This window comes from Phragmites australis, chromosome 4 (assembly GCF_958298935.1).
Source record: "Phragmites australis chromosome 4, lpPhrAust1.1, whole genome shotgun sequence".
NCBI lineage: Eukaryota > Viridiplantae > Streptophyta > Magnoliopsida > Poales > Poaceae > Phragmites > Phragmites australis.
The window spans coordinates 16,165,251-16,180,456 of NC_084924.1; the positions used below are offsets into that span (position 1 = coordinate 16,165,251).

Genomic DNA, 15,206 nt, shown 5'->3' on the forward strand with positions numbered 1-15,206 from the left:
AGAAAGTTAGAATTATAATCAGGTGGCACGGAAGTGCACGTATGTGTACGCCACCGTTCGTGTCAGTTAGACAGCAAACCGTTTGGACTTTCTTAGATAGGGAGGACAAGTGTCAGACGGATCAATGATCAGAAAGTCGTTAGTACATAATCCACACAACTGACATGTGTAACCTAAGGTTTGGTGGATGTCACAAACTCATAGCCACACTAGCAGGCGGCAGAAGGCATCACGGCCGTTTGAAACTGAAGTTGTCGCTTTGCTAGAGAAGACTACTGTACAAGAGAAGACTATTGTACTAGAGAAGATTAGCAGGTGGATATGTTTCGAGTTCTCATACAAGAGAAGACTACTGTACGACACCTCACCTCATCTCCACGCCATGCATTAAGATTTAAGACAACTCGCATTACCTTTGCAACCTACTAGACGTCTGGATCCCAGGACCCAGCAAATCAAACTTCAACAGGCGCGATAAAGATAGACCGAGACTACAATACCAGTTCCAACTGCGACAGACAGACCTACTCAATTGACATGTATAACGCCGCTTAATGTTTGACTAACATACAAACTGTCGAACGAACAGCCAACTAGGCCAACAGTTCCGATCAAGGAAGCACCTATAGTCGACACAGTTAAAGATTCTTCTTGGCCAACTCAGCCAGCGGTTCCAATCACGAGAGCACCTACAGTCGACAGAGTTATGATTCCTTTTCCATTGCCAGGCTTCAAGAAGCCTTTGCTGGCTCGTCGCTTATTGGCAGATCATCTTCGTCATGGTAGATGTTCTCTGCCATCTGCCATATCTGAAGGATGTTGTCTTCAGCGACGCTTGCAATCACCCAATCCTCGCATGGGTTCCAGGAGAAATCAGAGATCTTGCTTGTATGACCTCCATGAATGAACATGAGCTCCGGAGGGCCATCTTCCGCGTCCTCTGGTGTTTGTTCTTGATCAATTCTGTGAGATAACAAAGTCATTATTTGAGAGCAACCTATGGCACAGTCTGAACCATTCTGTATCGATTATACTTGCACAGTTTGTAACGGAGTGAGAAAATGGACAGCACAGAAAAACTACAAGATGTATATTATGGTACAAACAGCATCACTTTGGCCATCGAATGTAATCAATACTCATCAGTCACCAGTACAAAAAGAAATATCAGAACTCTGTAATCTCCAAAAGAAGAAACAGCACACCAATGGAAAGCAATAAAACAACAATAACAATATTGGAGGGTTTCTTGAATGCTGCACGACTGCTTACCTGCTTAGGTCCCAGACCATGAGTCTTCTGCCCAGGCAACAAGATGCAAGTATAGTCTCATTCTTTGGGCTCCATCCAACTTGAAATACCTCCTCTCTGATTACACAATATGTCGACGGCTTACGAACATTAATAATAAACTAACAACATAACAAGAAAATATGTTGAAGACTTAAGAACAATATGATGAAGGCTTAAGAAAATTTGGTACTAAAAGATGCATTCTATATTTCAGAAAGGTATTTTGTCAGCTAAATAGGAAGCAGCTTTAGACAGAACAGTGACAGTGGAAACATACTTGTGACAATCGAAGGTGTGCAGGGAAGTATCAATCTTTCTAAGGTCAAATAATTTGACAGTCTTGTCAGTAGAACCAGTTGCAACAACCCACTCGTTGAAGGGATTGAAAGCCAGGCAGTTCACCTATAAAATAAAGAATTAAGCATCAACAAACAAGAATCTCCACACTCCTCTTTCAGGACTCATGTGCTTAGAGCAAGGTTCAAGAAGCAGATGGTAACCAACAGGCTACCCCCACCCCCCACCGGTTTTCAGCTAAACTGGTGGGATCCGATTTCACTAGCCAAAACATAGAACATTTCTGTACAGAAATATTTCTATTTATCTCTAGTTTGTATGCCCACCCACCCCCAAACAAAAAAAGAAAACAGGAGCCCATCCGGTTTCCTAAACCCTGGCTTGTGCCATAAAGTATATTAAGCACCTCAATTTTTTTAGTGTTCAACAATCCAAAATGCACTAATATGACATAAGATACAGGAAACCCACAGTAAAGATGTTGAAGCACACATGCTTATTTATGAAAACAAACGAGAAAATGGCGATTCAAAAATCACAAGGATACTTACCTCACTCTGGTGTGCCAACACAGACTGTACAGGCTTAGTAGGTGCAGGAGACCGCAAATCCCAAATCAGAAGGTGTTGATCATCACCAACTGAGCCAAACAAGTATTCATGCCTCAAGTGCCAAGCGACATCTTCAACGACACCATCATGATGCTAGCCACAGAATATAATCTAAGTATTATTACAAAAACGTAGTATTGCTATGAAGCTTAACCGGCTGTGTATTAGGTAACCAAACAGATGAGAAATTGATGTCCCTAATTTACAAAATAAATCTTCCAGGCTTCAGTGAGAAATACAGACGATTTTCTACTCATATTTGTTAAAACAATGAACATTTAGCTTTCCTATCTATTACATAGCAACGATACATTCTGTCATAATTTTATTAACAATGTAAATCAAATCAACATACAGGGTAAACTGTATTAGTTCCATCAGATGTCTATGATTTTTCTTATTTAAGTAAAGTTACCAAGTATCTTCATACTGATGATTCGGAACTTTCGAGTAAACATTAAATATTACAGAATGAAGAACGTTTTGAGAACTGTTCCACACGAATCTCCAAATATTAAAACACTCAAATGGAATCAGGCACACGAACCACACCTTAAAAATCTGAAGAGCATCAAGACTTTTGTTTTTACTATTTGCTTTGATGTCCCACAAGCAAATTTGAGCATCATCAGATCCACTCAACAAATGTCCCTCTTTAAAAATACTCCAGGATAAGCCATATCCTTCAGAGTTGTGTCCCTTCAGCCGTAAATCAGGATTGCATGCACCATCTAATGGAGGCTTCGATGGGTGCTTGCTATAGTCGAAGACATATACTTCTGCACTAACTGTCTTGGTAGCAATTATAAATGAATTTTGGGGCATATAGCGAGCTCGATTGACTTCACCATCATGATTAATCTGCTGAACAATTTGCACCTACAAAAGGAAGGTTCATGCTTTAACCATTGAATTTGCGAACAGAAAACACAAGATAAATAGGACCAAGAGAATATATTGAATATTGCTATCTATATACATTGAAGACCTCACCGCAACACATGATCAAGATATGGAAGTAAATATGCCAATGGTGTATGTTGGTTCGAACAATAGAATTACAGGGAAAAGCCATGAATCTAGCATTTTCATAGACCAGCATAGAATTATGGATCTGTCCCCACAACCCATGTATCTTAAAAAATTCCTATGATGCACATACAATAATGATGACTGATTTATTGATTAAACAGCCAAAGAACTTTTTGTACCAACTTCCATCTATATTATGAGACATGCTACTCTGGTACAAGAGTGCAATAACGATAGCAGTACTACTTTTGATAAGGTACAGAGTGGTTGAATAATTTTTTTTTTTTTAAACACTTGGTTGAATAATAATTGGTTCTCATATTTTTGGTAATGGCATGCAGTTCCAATGCATTCATACTAGCAAGCGAAGTAAAATGGAATCACAATAACAGACGTGGAATGCAGAACAAAAGGAAAAAGACCAAAAGTTTGGCAATTTTTTATTGCACAAACTGGGCTAAGAGTTATTTTCATGGCAAAAAGTTAAAACCATGAAGTACAGCAACTAAGGATCAAACAAAATGGACATAAGTATTGAAAGAAAGGACCACAAAGTGAAATAGCTAGTAGGTTAAACAGTAGAATGGTCTGGCAAAAAATTCAAGAGATTCATGAGAAATAAGAAAAATCAACATGACTATACAATAGGATCATGAAACGTGTGCATACATAAATTGATTGCTATACAATAGGATGATGAAACGTGTGAATACATAAACTGATTGTTCCTTAATGTAGCAAGAGCTATAAAATCCCTGCAGTACCAATATATGGAAAATCATGTGCCAAGAACCAACCAAAAATGGCAACCAAGCAATAAAATACAACCAAATATTCCATAGAATGCTTTCACAAAATGCCACGCAACCAATGGAAAGAAGTCATCAAATATTTCCTTGTGCAAAAGGCAATCCCAACCAACGGGAAACACATATCAATCAAGTGTGTTTCCCATCAAGCAAGCCATCTGCAACAGCTAGAAACAGGATGACAATAAATTTTACAATATATGGAACTGAAAGTCTGAAACACTGCAATCGTGGTACTCTCCAAAACACAACTTATTCCATGGCACACATTCAACCAAATATTAATAAATAAGATATTGAATTGTTACTGTGTACAGAAAAAAAATACTCCCAATAATTGAGTAGAAACCAAAACAAAATCTAGCAGGTGGCACAACTCAACATGAAGAGAGCCTGCACTCATCCATTTCCTATGTCATACAAAATATACTTGTTTGGGATGAGACAGGAAGATTCAATTACAAAAACAGAATCAAATGATGATAATCATCTATGTAGCAACCTTTCATGTTACGCTTCAAATCGATACCAAATCCATGAGAGACCAAACTGCCAGTTACTTACATCAGATTCACCCAAATAATAATAAATACATCAAAATAATAGGATAATCCCATCACAGATACCTACGCTGACCATTGGCATGATGAATTCAATAAAAGTAGTACCTGCATCGCCAACTAACATAGAAACCATGTTTTTAGAAAACAAAAAAGGTAAAAATTCATCAAGACAGGCCATTTTCCTCTAAAACCAATACCCAAATAAACTAGCCAAAACCGTAATCGACATACCAAAAGAACCACATACACTCCTAAACCCCAAACACCAGTAATCGAACAATCCGACCCCTGATCAGTGAGAAAAAACCCTGATTAGAGGTCCAAATGTGCTCATATCTGTCCATCTCAAATAAATGAGCCATCTCAAAAGATTCGAATCCCAACGAGGAAATAATCCTGGAAAATCCAACCAGCCACACTAGAACAGATCTCCACTAACATCGCATAAGCACCCAAAGCACAGCAAACCCAAATCCCAAACTAAATCACCGCAAACTAAAAACTCCATTTGCCAATAGCCACATCATATTAGTAAGCACCAAGGGGATAAACCTTGTTGGATCCATAGCACAACTCAGCCAAGGCATCTTTGCAGCGAGTACGGACTTGGCCAATGAAAAGGTAATTGTCATTGTCTCTGTGTATAGTCCAGGGATTTTTTCCCAACTACCTTATAATCACCAAGTGCATGTACCCTGCAAAGATGCTTTGGCGAAGCAACACTACAGAGGATACAACGAGGTTGATATCCTCTTTGGTACTCTATTATGATGAGGTTGTGGACTAACGGAGTTTTTAGTTTGTGGTGGACTTACTTCGGGATCAGGGTTCTCTATGCTTTGGATGTTTATGCAACATGAGTGGAGATTTGTTCTAGTTCTGCTAATTGGATTTGTCAAGATTGTCCACTTGTTAGCATGAGTCTTTTGAGACGGCACATATTTATTTAAGATGGACATGTTTTGTTCAATTAGAGAAATGGGTACATCTGGATAAATCAGGGGTGATGTGACTAAGAAAAAATAGATTATTACATTATTGGTATTTCAAGGTTTACGAGGGCATGTAGTTCATTTGTTGTGTTGATTATTGTTTTAGGTAGTTTATTTGGGTTGTCTTGAGAAACTATTCCCTTTTTGTTCTTTCAAAATCGGGGTTCTATGTTAATTACAATGCAGTTACTAGTTTTCTTGAATTTTGCATTGTAGATTATCACATTTTTTGACGTATTTATGTTATTTGAATTAATCTGATAAAAAAACTAGCAAGGAACAAAAAAAGATGCACATGAGACATGTATGAGAAAAAGAAGAAGAAAACCCATAAAACAGCATTGCAATCTCCACATTGGATGTTGGGATTATAGAAAAAAATATCCAATCAGATCCAACAGGTACAATCCAACAGTAAAAAATGCAAAGAAAACAATGATAATCTGGGCAAGTCCCAGAGTCTCAAAAATCTTAAGAAAATTTTGATCTTGAATATGTCAGGGGAAAAAAACTTGCTTCAAAACAGGGAACAAAAACCAGAGCTTCTGCGCACACCTATTAAGCACGGCTATCTAGAAGTCTAAAACTGTAATAAGCACACACAATAGTTTTCTAAAACTGAGCTTTCCACAAGGTCGGAAGATGTGGATAGCACATTTCTGTTTCGCCTGCTGTTCTGAAGAAGAGGAACCACAGGATTTTTAACTGCCATTCTCATCACTGAAATGCGAAATTAAGGTGCTAAACCAATTAAAAGAACTTTTAAGGCCTCTTCTAGGACCATCGTCTTCACTATTGCACCCCCAGGAACCATATAGTTTCAAACATTAGACTTTTAAGCTCATTGAATTCCTCAGAACAAAATCAAATGCAATTACCTAATAAAGCTACCTTTCCCATAATGCTTCAAGCATACCAATTGCCATACAAATACACCATAGTGTCAGTTCCATAGCCACATTCAAAAGATCTTTAATCAATCACATGGATCAGACCATATCATCTCTCTCTGGTCACTAAGATACAAAAATCAACAAAAATAATCTACTCCATCTGCACTACCGCAGTAACCAATAACCCCCAAATTAACAGACGAAACAACAGAAAGTTCCTCAACACGCCACACTTCCCTTCTCCGAAAAACAAACTCTAGTAAATGACCAAGACCACAATTAAAGCAGTGCCTGAGCCTGAGCCCGAGCCCGCCAATCCCTTCGGAACCCTGGATCCCACCAAGTAGCATGCTCACAATACCCCTACAGCTCCACCACCCCTGGTATAAGATTCCACAATTCAACAATCAACCTACCTAGAATGACATAATGTAGCAAGCATCCCAACTCGAAACCTAATGTAGCCACCACGGACCAAATCAACACAAATCCCTCTTCTTTCCTCGTAGAATTGCCGCTATCAGCACATAGACAGCCAAAATACACCTGATTACCAAACTATCAGCGCAGAAACCCTAACCCTGCGAACACGCAGAGGAAACTAAATTCCACGATCACCCACGGCACTGCACATCACAGAATAGCATAACAACATCAACAATCACTTCAAAAAAAAATTCAGCGCCTCCCCACTGCACGGTCACTTTGGAGACTTTTTGGATGCGGAACGGGAGTCGAACTCCCGCCGGCTCCCTCCACCCATGGAGTTTTGCCACTGGGCTACAAGCCCGTCCGCACAACAATCACTTCACACGAAAGAGATAAAGAGAAATACGAAAGGGAGCGGGGAAGGGGCCGGACGCAAGCAATGCTAAGGGAAGGAACTGATACCTTGCCGGACGCGGCGCCAAACCCCCCGATGTCGGCGTGGTCGTCGTCGTAGTGGCGCGCGTCGGCCTCGGCGTCGTCGAGGGGCAGCTGGACCTGCGCGAGCATCAGGTAGTTGGGCTCGTTGTCGGAGGTGTGCGTCCCGAGAATCATCTTCTGGACGGAGTGGTCCTTGCCAGGCGGCTCGGCGCGGTCGGGGAGCCACTGCACGGTGAGGGAGGGCCATTCGAGCGCGTGCGTGATGACAAGGTCGTAGAGGAAGGGTGTGTTCTTCTTCCAGATCTTGTACTCCTCGTTGATGAGGCGCTCCTCCAACTCGGCACGGAACTCCTCCTCGTCCGCCGCCCCTCCGCCGGCCTTCGGCATCGCCGGTCCCCTGGGCGTCGGCTAGGGTTAGGGTTCGTAGGGAAGGGAGGTTTGGGTTGGGGAGCGGGGTGAAATGGCGGGAGGGGGTGTGAGGAGTAGCGAAAGGAGCCAAGGGAGAATGGAGTTGGTGGTGGGGGGAGGAGGGGGCCGGGCGAAGCGAAGAGGGGGTTATCGTTCGGATGGGCTAGCTCACGTAGTTGGGCCTAGCCGCTAGGAGGCCTATTTGAGGCCACGCCCAGGCCTTGATTTTTTTATTTTTTCTTTAATATTTTTTAAGAACACATGTCAGTTTGAGAAAATGGTATGTTTAGGCCATCCTCGCCCTTTCAACGAGCGAGATCTTATAGTCCCTGATGGTCAGTGCATATAGGAGAAAGTCACGTCTCGCTCATTCAGTGGGCAAGAGCTTCATATCACCCGCTCAGTGGGCAAGAGCTTCATCTTATCCGGTGAATAGATGACACGTTCGAATTAATTTACTTACAGCAGATTACGTATATGTAGAATTTTTTCTAATATAACTTTGTATACGACAATTTGGAAAATATTGTACATTATTTCGATGAAAAGTGTTAGTTGTGCACATAGTTGTCTAAACGGCTTTACGGAGTGTTTCATTTTATCCTTAATTTTGGTTCTATGTAATTTTATCGACATTTCTCTATTTAGTTGATGTAAAAGTGTGTGAGTTATTTTTTCTAATGAAGTAACGTTGAGAGGATACAAAATCTAATTTGTCGAACAATAGTAGTTGTGAAGCATAATTATCATATAACTCGGTACGGAGGTTACATGTGCTAATAAACATTGCATGGAAGATGGGGTTTATCATCGTTGCGCGCATAGACCCTAATCATAAAGAGACGAAAACAAACGTTGACATGTACGGTACGCATAAAGACTAAACTAATTGTGTGCCGCTGCTAAATCTAACATGTCTTAGGGAATGAAAATAGGTCGGATTACAATATATGCTCTTTACGGAGTGTATCTAGGATATTTACTCTTTCGAAGGCCATCTTCCGCTTCCTTTCCCTCTCTGCTTCGCGTGCTTTAGCTGAGGCGCGCTCCTTCACTGCCTTCCTCATGCACTCCTCCTCCTGATGCTTGAGCCGTAGTTCCTCCTATTGTTGCTCGTACTCCCGAAGTTCGTAAGCCTACCTTCTCTACCGCATGCTCATGTTAACCCACCGCTTTTGGTCCTCAGTTTGCTACATGTCCAACCATCTCATGAAATCATAGATAGGTGTAGGAGACTGAAGGAATGAAACAAGAGAGGAGATTAGTAAGACAGTGCATACTATCGTATGAAAAGTGCCACAGAAGTGATCTATGTCGCTATATCAGTGGGTACTCATACGGTCCATATCGAGGCGGGTCATACTGTTAATTGGCACACATGAAGAAGCATCTGACATAGGTGTAGGAGATGTCATGAGACTCGCGTAGCCTATAAGGGTCGCCGCAAAAGCACATTGGCGGTTCGACCCCCTAGGGATGAAAATCCCCTAATATTTTTTGAGTGGGTTTGGTGAAGCTAAGAAAGACATTGCAGTTGAGAAAGTTGAGGAAAGAGTGGTATATCCATGGTTGATGGTGAGGTTATTTATGGTGGCTGGGGGCAGGTGCATGGACTGAGTGCATATGCATGGCTAGGGCTAGAGAATGTCATTATTGTGCACAAGGACAAATGAGCAAGGATTCCCTATGAAAGCTGAAAAAGTTATGGCAATGATGGTTGGCAAAGATTTCTTTTGAAAGTTGTTGCTTGGTGTGGTCATTTCATTCTGCAAAAGTTCAACAAGGAGTTATTGTTGCCTCTGCATGGAAGGCAGGGAACCCTATGAATGTATTGAGCTTAGAAAAAATGTATTGGTAGAATGATAAATCCCGACCATTTTATTGATGAAAGTAAAGTACATCACATATAAAGGTCATCATAAGCATTCATTATATGTTTGTGGCTACAGTACATAAGGCAACATGCACCCATCTTGCCCTTACCCTTGTTGAACCTGGACCCGAATCCGCTTGGCATGAAAGGGATTGTGTTGGACTGCGTTGAAGATGAAGTAGTCATGGATGGGTTACCCTTACATACACAAGGGGGTAATACTGCCATAAACATCTTCTCTGACAACATGGAGTACGGTTTGTAAAATAATGACTGGTGATAATTCATTCGAGTATGGTTACATAACACAATTACACTGTCATACGACATATACATAGGAAATTTACAATTTTTGTGGCGTTAGGTATCATGGTCGATACAAAACGTAAGTATAATATGTAGACACACCTTAGGGAAAGTAAATAGCCGGCCCACAGTGGAGTCACACCAGAGTTAATCCTCGTCACTTGATGTTTCTTTCTTAAGCGCTTGTGCGTGGGCTTTTGTCTCAAGCCTCCAATTCAGTTCGTCATCTCACTTCTTTCCTTGACCCACCCATTCCTGGTCCTTGGGGATATGAAGTCATCAATCCACTGGTGAAATGCACACGCCTCGGTTGGTGGCTGGACGCAATTTGTTGCCTACAGACGAAAAGTGTTAGTACATGAAGTGAATGAAAAATTGTGTTTTCTCAAAGTGATTACCTGAAAAGATTAACTCTCTTTGGAAAGTGCATCTATGTTCAAACAAAAGAAGTACCTCCTCCTGAATGTATCCAAGTCATGGGAACACCGAACACTACATGTCTGTCCACGATGGCATTCGGACCTCGGCATATGTTTTGGGAGTAAGCGGTTATTGAACGTGTCCCTGCTTGGATCATTTGATGGATGACCTTCAAATAGTTGCATGGCCCTTCCACATCTTCCTTTTTCCGCCATGCTTAATGTTAGTTTTGTTCAGATGGTCTAGATGAAGCTGGCTTATATTAACGAAGAGTGTCAGATACTCTGGTAAGCTAATCATCATGCGTCACTACAGCTGCAGGGAAAAACCTGTGCATGAGTCAATGCTGCAGTACCTTATATTGATGAAGGTCATAGGATACTCTGGTAAGCTCATTAGCGTGTGTTACTGCAACGACAGGGAAAAACATGTGCATGATTCAATGCTGCAGTATGATGAGGTGATGGTTAGCTATAGTTTGATAATTGACCTACATCGATGTTGTGGTGGAGATGAAGTAGTCGGTTTGTATGTGAATATACTTTTTAATGCTACCCTTAATAGGTCGGTGCAGTCTATCGAATAGACTTTGTCCACTACCATTGGGACATCTTATATACTCAGACATCTCCTGACCTCGAATTTGATCGAGACAATAACGTATCCTCATCCTCTCAATGGCCCCATCGATCCACTACCTCCACACCCCCATTTAGACATCTATAATAGAAATTTCTACGGAAACCACAATGCTCTTCCTTGCTCGTTTTGGCCCTATGTCGACATAGAGATGATGTTGTAGTCCAAGTTTATGAGTATTTCAGTGATGCAAGCCGTCAATTCTTCTGTTGTCCACATTTTAGAGTACGAACAAATAATACTCATTTTCTTTCCTATCTTCCTAACACCATTTACTTATCTCATCTATCACTTTTTTCAAATGGATGATTGTGGGTTTCAGTACTAGCTTGACCCACGGATAGAACCACACATTCAAGAATACATCCATCACCTGCATGTTGTCATTGAGGAACTACAGGAACAATGGCGCCAAGAGAGAGCTAGCAACGTCGGTAGATGCTATATCCCGCCTCACATGGTGGGTTAGAGGAACAACTGGGTGTAATATCAATGTATTCTAGTGGTCGACCGAGGATTTGATTTTGTATTTGAATTGTACTGTTTTTCATTCACTAAGACATGTTAGGCGAAACTCCAGTTCATCACTAGGGGTATGTTCCGTTGACATGTTTATTATAATTGTTATGGAATAGTCGTTGTATGAGTCAATAATTTGAATACAATCACAAAACAAATACATTGTACATGAAAAATATTATGATAGTAACAATATCATAGTAGCATGAAGAAAAACAATTACTAACACCATGAAACTAACAATGACATAGGTTCCTATAGGTTACATCCCCTCTTAGGGATGAGGCCCTGTGTCGCATCCGGCCTCGGGACCCTTCGCCTCCTCACTCTCACCTGGTTAGCTGAGTATGTCAGGGGTCCGGTGGAATGATTAGCCGCTCAAGCCGTCTAGTGGGTGATGGAGTGGCGTATTGTCCTGGAAGGGATGTGTCCCCGGGAATGGCACGTCAAGTAGCTGAGACACACTGAGCTCGTTGCTCTGTCCGAAAATGAAGTCATACCCAGGGGACCTGAGTAACATCCCTACTAAACAAATCCATATAGCTACCCTGCACCCATACGTCCCGGAGATCGTCGATCTCTGCACATGGAACAACAAAGAAAACATGTTAGCATTGATAAATTGTGACATGCGTAACAATTTGGTATCCACGAAGTGAGTTTCATATCTAAGGTGAGGACGTGAGAACTTGAAGGACCTGGGTCCACGGAGGAAGGGTGTGTCACCCCACTAGCAGTGTAGAAGTGGTCACCGACACCAGTGAAAACTGGCCTAGACACTGTGACACGTAGTGGGACTGTAGGAAAGAGATTGATGACTAGAGGGGGGGTGAATAGATGGCTCAACAAATTTCTTACGAAATCGATGATCTTCTCATATTTTGATCACCCAACGCATCTCAAAATTCAAGCGGAAGCAAAAACAGAGAGAAAATTTAACAAGAGAAAATCGAGGCAACACGACTCTACGGATAGTATATGAACCATAGGTTCCATTTAAGATCAATCAATGTGTCTTAGCACTCGAAAAATCACAAGTTGCAAAGAAACAAGAAAAGATGAACACCAAGCAACGAAACTCTTCAATTTGATTGTCTAGAGACAAGGAAATTCAAGACCCCATCACATAAGCGTGTGTATGCGAATTTTATACCTCTAGCAATAAGAAGAATGACCTCACAAGGTGCTGAAATTTCAGCTCAAACACTAAAATGAATATCAAAATTAGAAACTGAAAAACTTACAAACTTGCAAGGGAACCAATAGAGGGAAACTAGAAGGAGAGGAATTCAAGCATATGTAAAAAAAATATAAACTTCATTATTCAAATAGGTCAGCCCTATTTTAGATGGATTACAAAGATTTATCTCTTAAAACTCTTACCTATTACATATGCTAAGCACTCATTCTTCTCTCCTCTAAAACCTTAGCTCTAAGTTCTCAAATGTGTGGCACAAAGGGGGTGAAGTGGCTGGTTCCTATTCTCTTATAGCTCTACTCCTCTATTTATAGGCTTAGGAAACTTGACCCCTAAATTTCCTAGTTTTTTTCCAAAATACCTCTCTCTTGTAGTACACTCCTACCTACCACTGAGAACATTTTGGTTAATTTTCTTCTCCATTCATCGGACGGCTGCGGTGCCTTCATAACTTAGCTTCGCCTCAACGCAAGCTTCGCGATGGTGCCATGTATTCCTCCAGTCCTCCCACGGTTTTGAGGCCAACCGCGAAACCGCCTGCACACTTCCAAAGTGTGACTCGCCACCTTGCTTACACCTTAAGCAAGCGCTTCGATGTTGACACGTGTACTCCGTCATGCGATCCTAACTGTTGGCAAATCTCTCCCGCTCCCGATTCCTCAAGCCGCCTTGTCACTTGCACCGGCATCCCTCTTCACTTGACTTTGTCAACACACCGTCTCCATCCGCCTTCCATGCTTTGTATGACCTCCACGTGTTCAGCTAGAATCACCCTTAACTCCGTCTGGCCTCCTTGATCATCCGACACTAAGCACTCCACTTGACCCCGATCATCCCGCCGTCGACCGCCAAGTTGCATCCATCACCTGCACACCATGAGACAAGCAAATACATATCTCCAACTCCAATTACAGTTAGTCCATAATCAATATGCTCGAATAAAATCCCGAATCAATTCAAATCACATCAAAGATCATGCAAAACTGAAGATCATCAAGCCAAATAAATACCAATATCAATCACTCATCATAAGTAAACTAAGATATATTTAAACTTGGTTTCTCAATCTCCCCCTTGATGAGTGCATTGATAACCATCAAAGCACAAAGATTTTGGTTTGAAGAAATTAAGATAAGCTCATCTAAGTGACAAAAAACTCAAGAAAAAGCAAAATATGTCACTTGACATAAGAAAAATTACAAAAGCTCTAAGAGAGGCAAAGACGAGCTAAAAATCTCAAACGAGCAAGAAAAACTCAAAAAGCCATGAACACATGCTCCTCCTTGATGATTGCACATATTTTATTTTTTTATTTCTAGATAAATGCAATTTTCTCCCCTTTTATTGAATATTTGTGCATAATATCTTTGGGCATATTTTATCCCATTTAGCAATGCAAACATCAAGGATACAAGACTATGCAAAAAATGTGCAAATAAAATACAAGCCTACAAAGCTTCACATATAGATCACAAAGTACTTGCAAGGACTAAAGATGTCAAAGCACTAGAGGAGTAAACAATATAACTGTGCACAAAGTCTTAAAGTGAGTTCATGTCACATGTACCGAGAGTGAAGCAAGTTTCGATCATGTTGTTTAATTATCCAAAAGATGTCACCATAAAAGCATCCATAGTTTCATGATCAGTGCAAAGATTAGATAAACTAGTGCTATATGAAGTTCAAACTAGGTAACCAAGTTCAACCTGATGGGCTATGCAAACACCCACATATCAATCCAAGACTTAGTTTGACAATATGAAAAACAACATTCTTAGTACATTAAAAAGCACAAGTTAACTTTCTCATTTGATCATTTAACTATCCTCAAGTGAGTTTAAGGCAACCATAGGTTCACTTCTTTGAAAACCACGTGAAGCCTTAAGTCACCATATTGGATTCAATTTTAGTTCAAAACTTGATCATTCATTTTACTGACTCAACATAGGATTCAAAATATGCAGTTTTTCACAAAGCCAAAATAAGTTGTGCCTTTGCAACACAAAAGAGCACATGCTCTCCCGAAGGTTAATCATGGGCTAAACATTTACATAGACAAATGTCAAAAACCCCTAATCCGCTGAACTGAACAAAACGGCCTAGCACAAGCTTTTCACATAACTAACCCTAATTTAAGTATTAATCAAGATAAAGCAAACACTCAAGGGTGATAAGAGATTATGTTCATATTTTAAGTTCATTCATAGAAAATATAAGCTTGCTCAACAGATTTTATGTCATGTTTTAATAAGAGCTCAAATTTGCATAAATTGTTATACATCCACTATACTTAGCACAAATTCAAAACTAGTACAAGAAAGTGCAAAGAATATATAAGTGAAGCTTGCTAACATGATTATCTTACAAAAATACTATGCAATGCAGATACAACAAAAGTAAGATAGAGTATGTACAAAGGCAACTCCCCCTCACACAATACCATAGGGATGACACACACCAAGCTCTCCCCTCAGAAAGGCAAACCT

At 40.6% G+C, this 15,206-nt stretch overlaps 1 protein-coding gene across 1 annotated transcript; it reads right to left on the reverse strand.

The window, feature by feature from the left end:
• Nucleotides 1-525: 525 nt before the first annotated feature.
• On the reverse strand, nucleotides 526-7,875 carry LOC133915819 (histone-binding protein MSI1 homolog). The gene is made up of 6 exons (XM_062359150.1): nucleotides 7,382-7,875; nucleotides 2,754-3,080; nucleotides 2,142-2,294; nucleotides 1,571-1,695; nucleotides 1,273-1,368; nucleotides 526-963 (listed from the first exon to the last, which is right to left on the reverse strand). The coding sequence occupies exons 1-6, from the start codon at nucleotides 7,742-7,744 to the stop codon at nucleotides 732-734; spliced, it is 1,296 nt and encodes a 431-aa protein (XP_062215134.1). The 5' UTR covers nucleotides 7,745-7,875; the 3' UTR covers nucleotides 526-731.
• Between the last annotated feature and the right edge of the window lie 7,331 nt (nucleotides 7,876-15,206).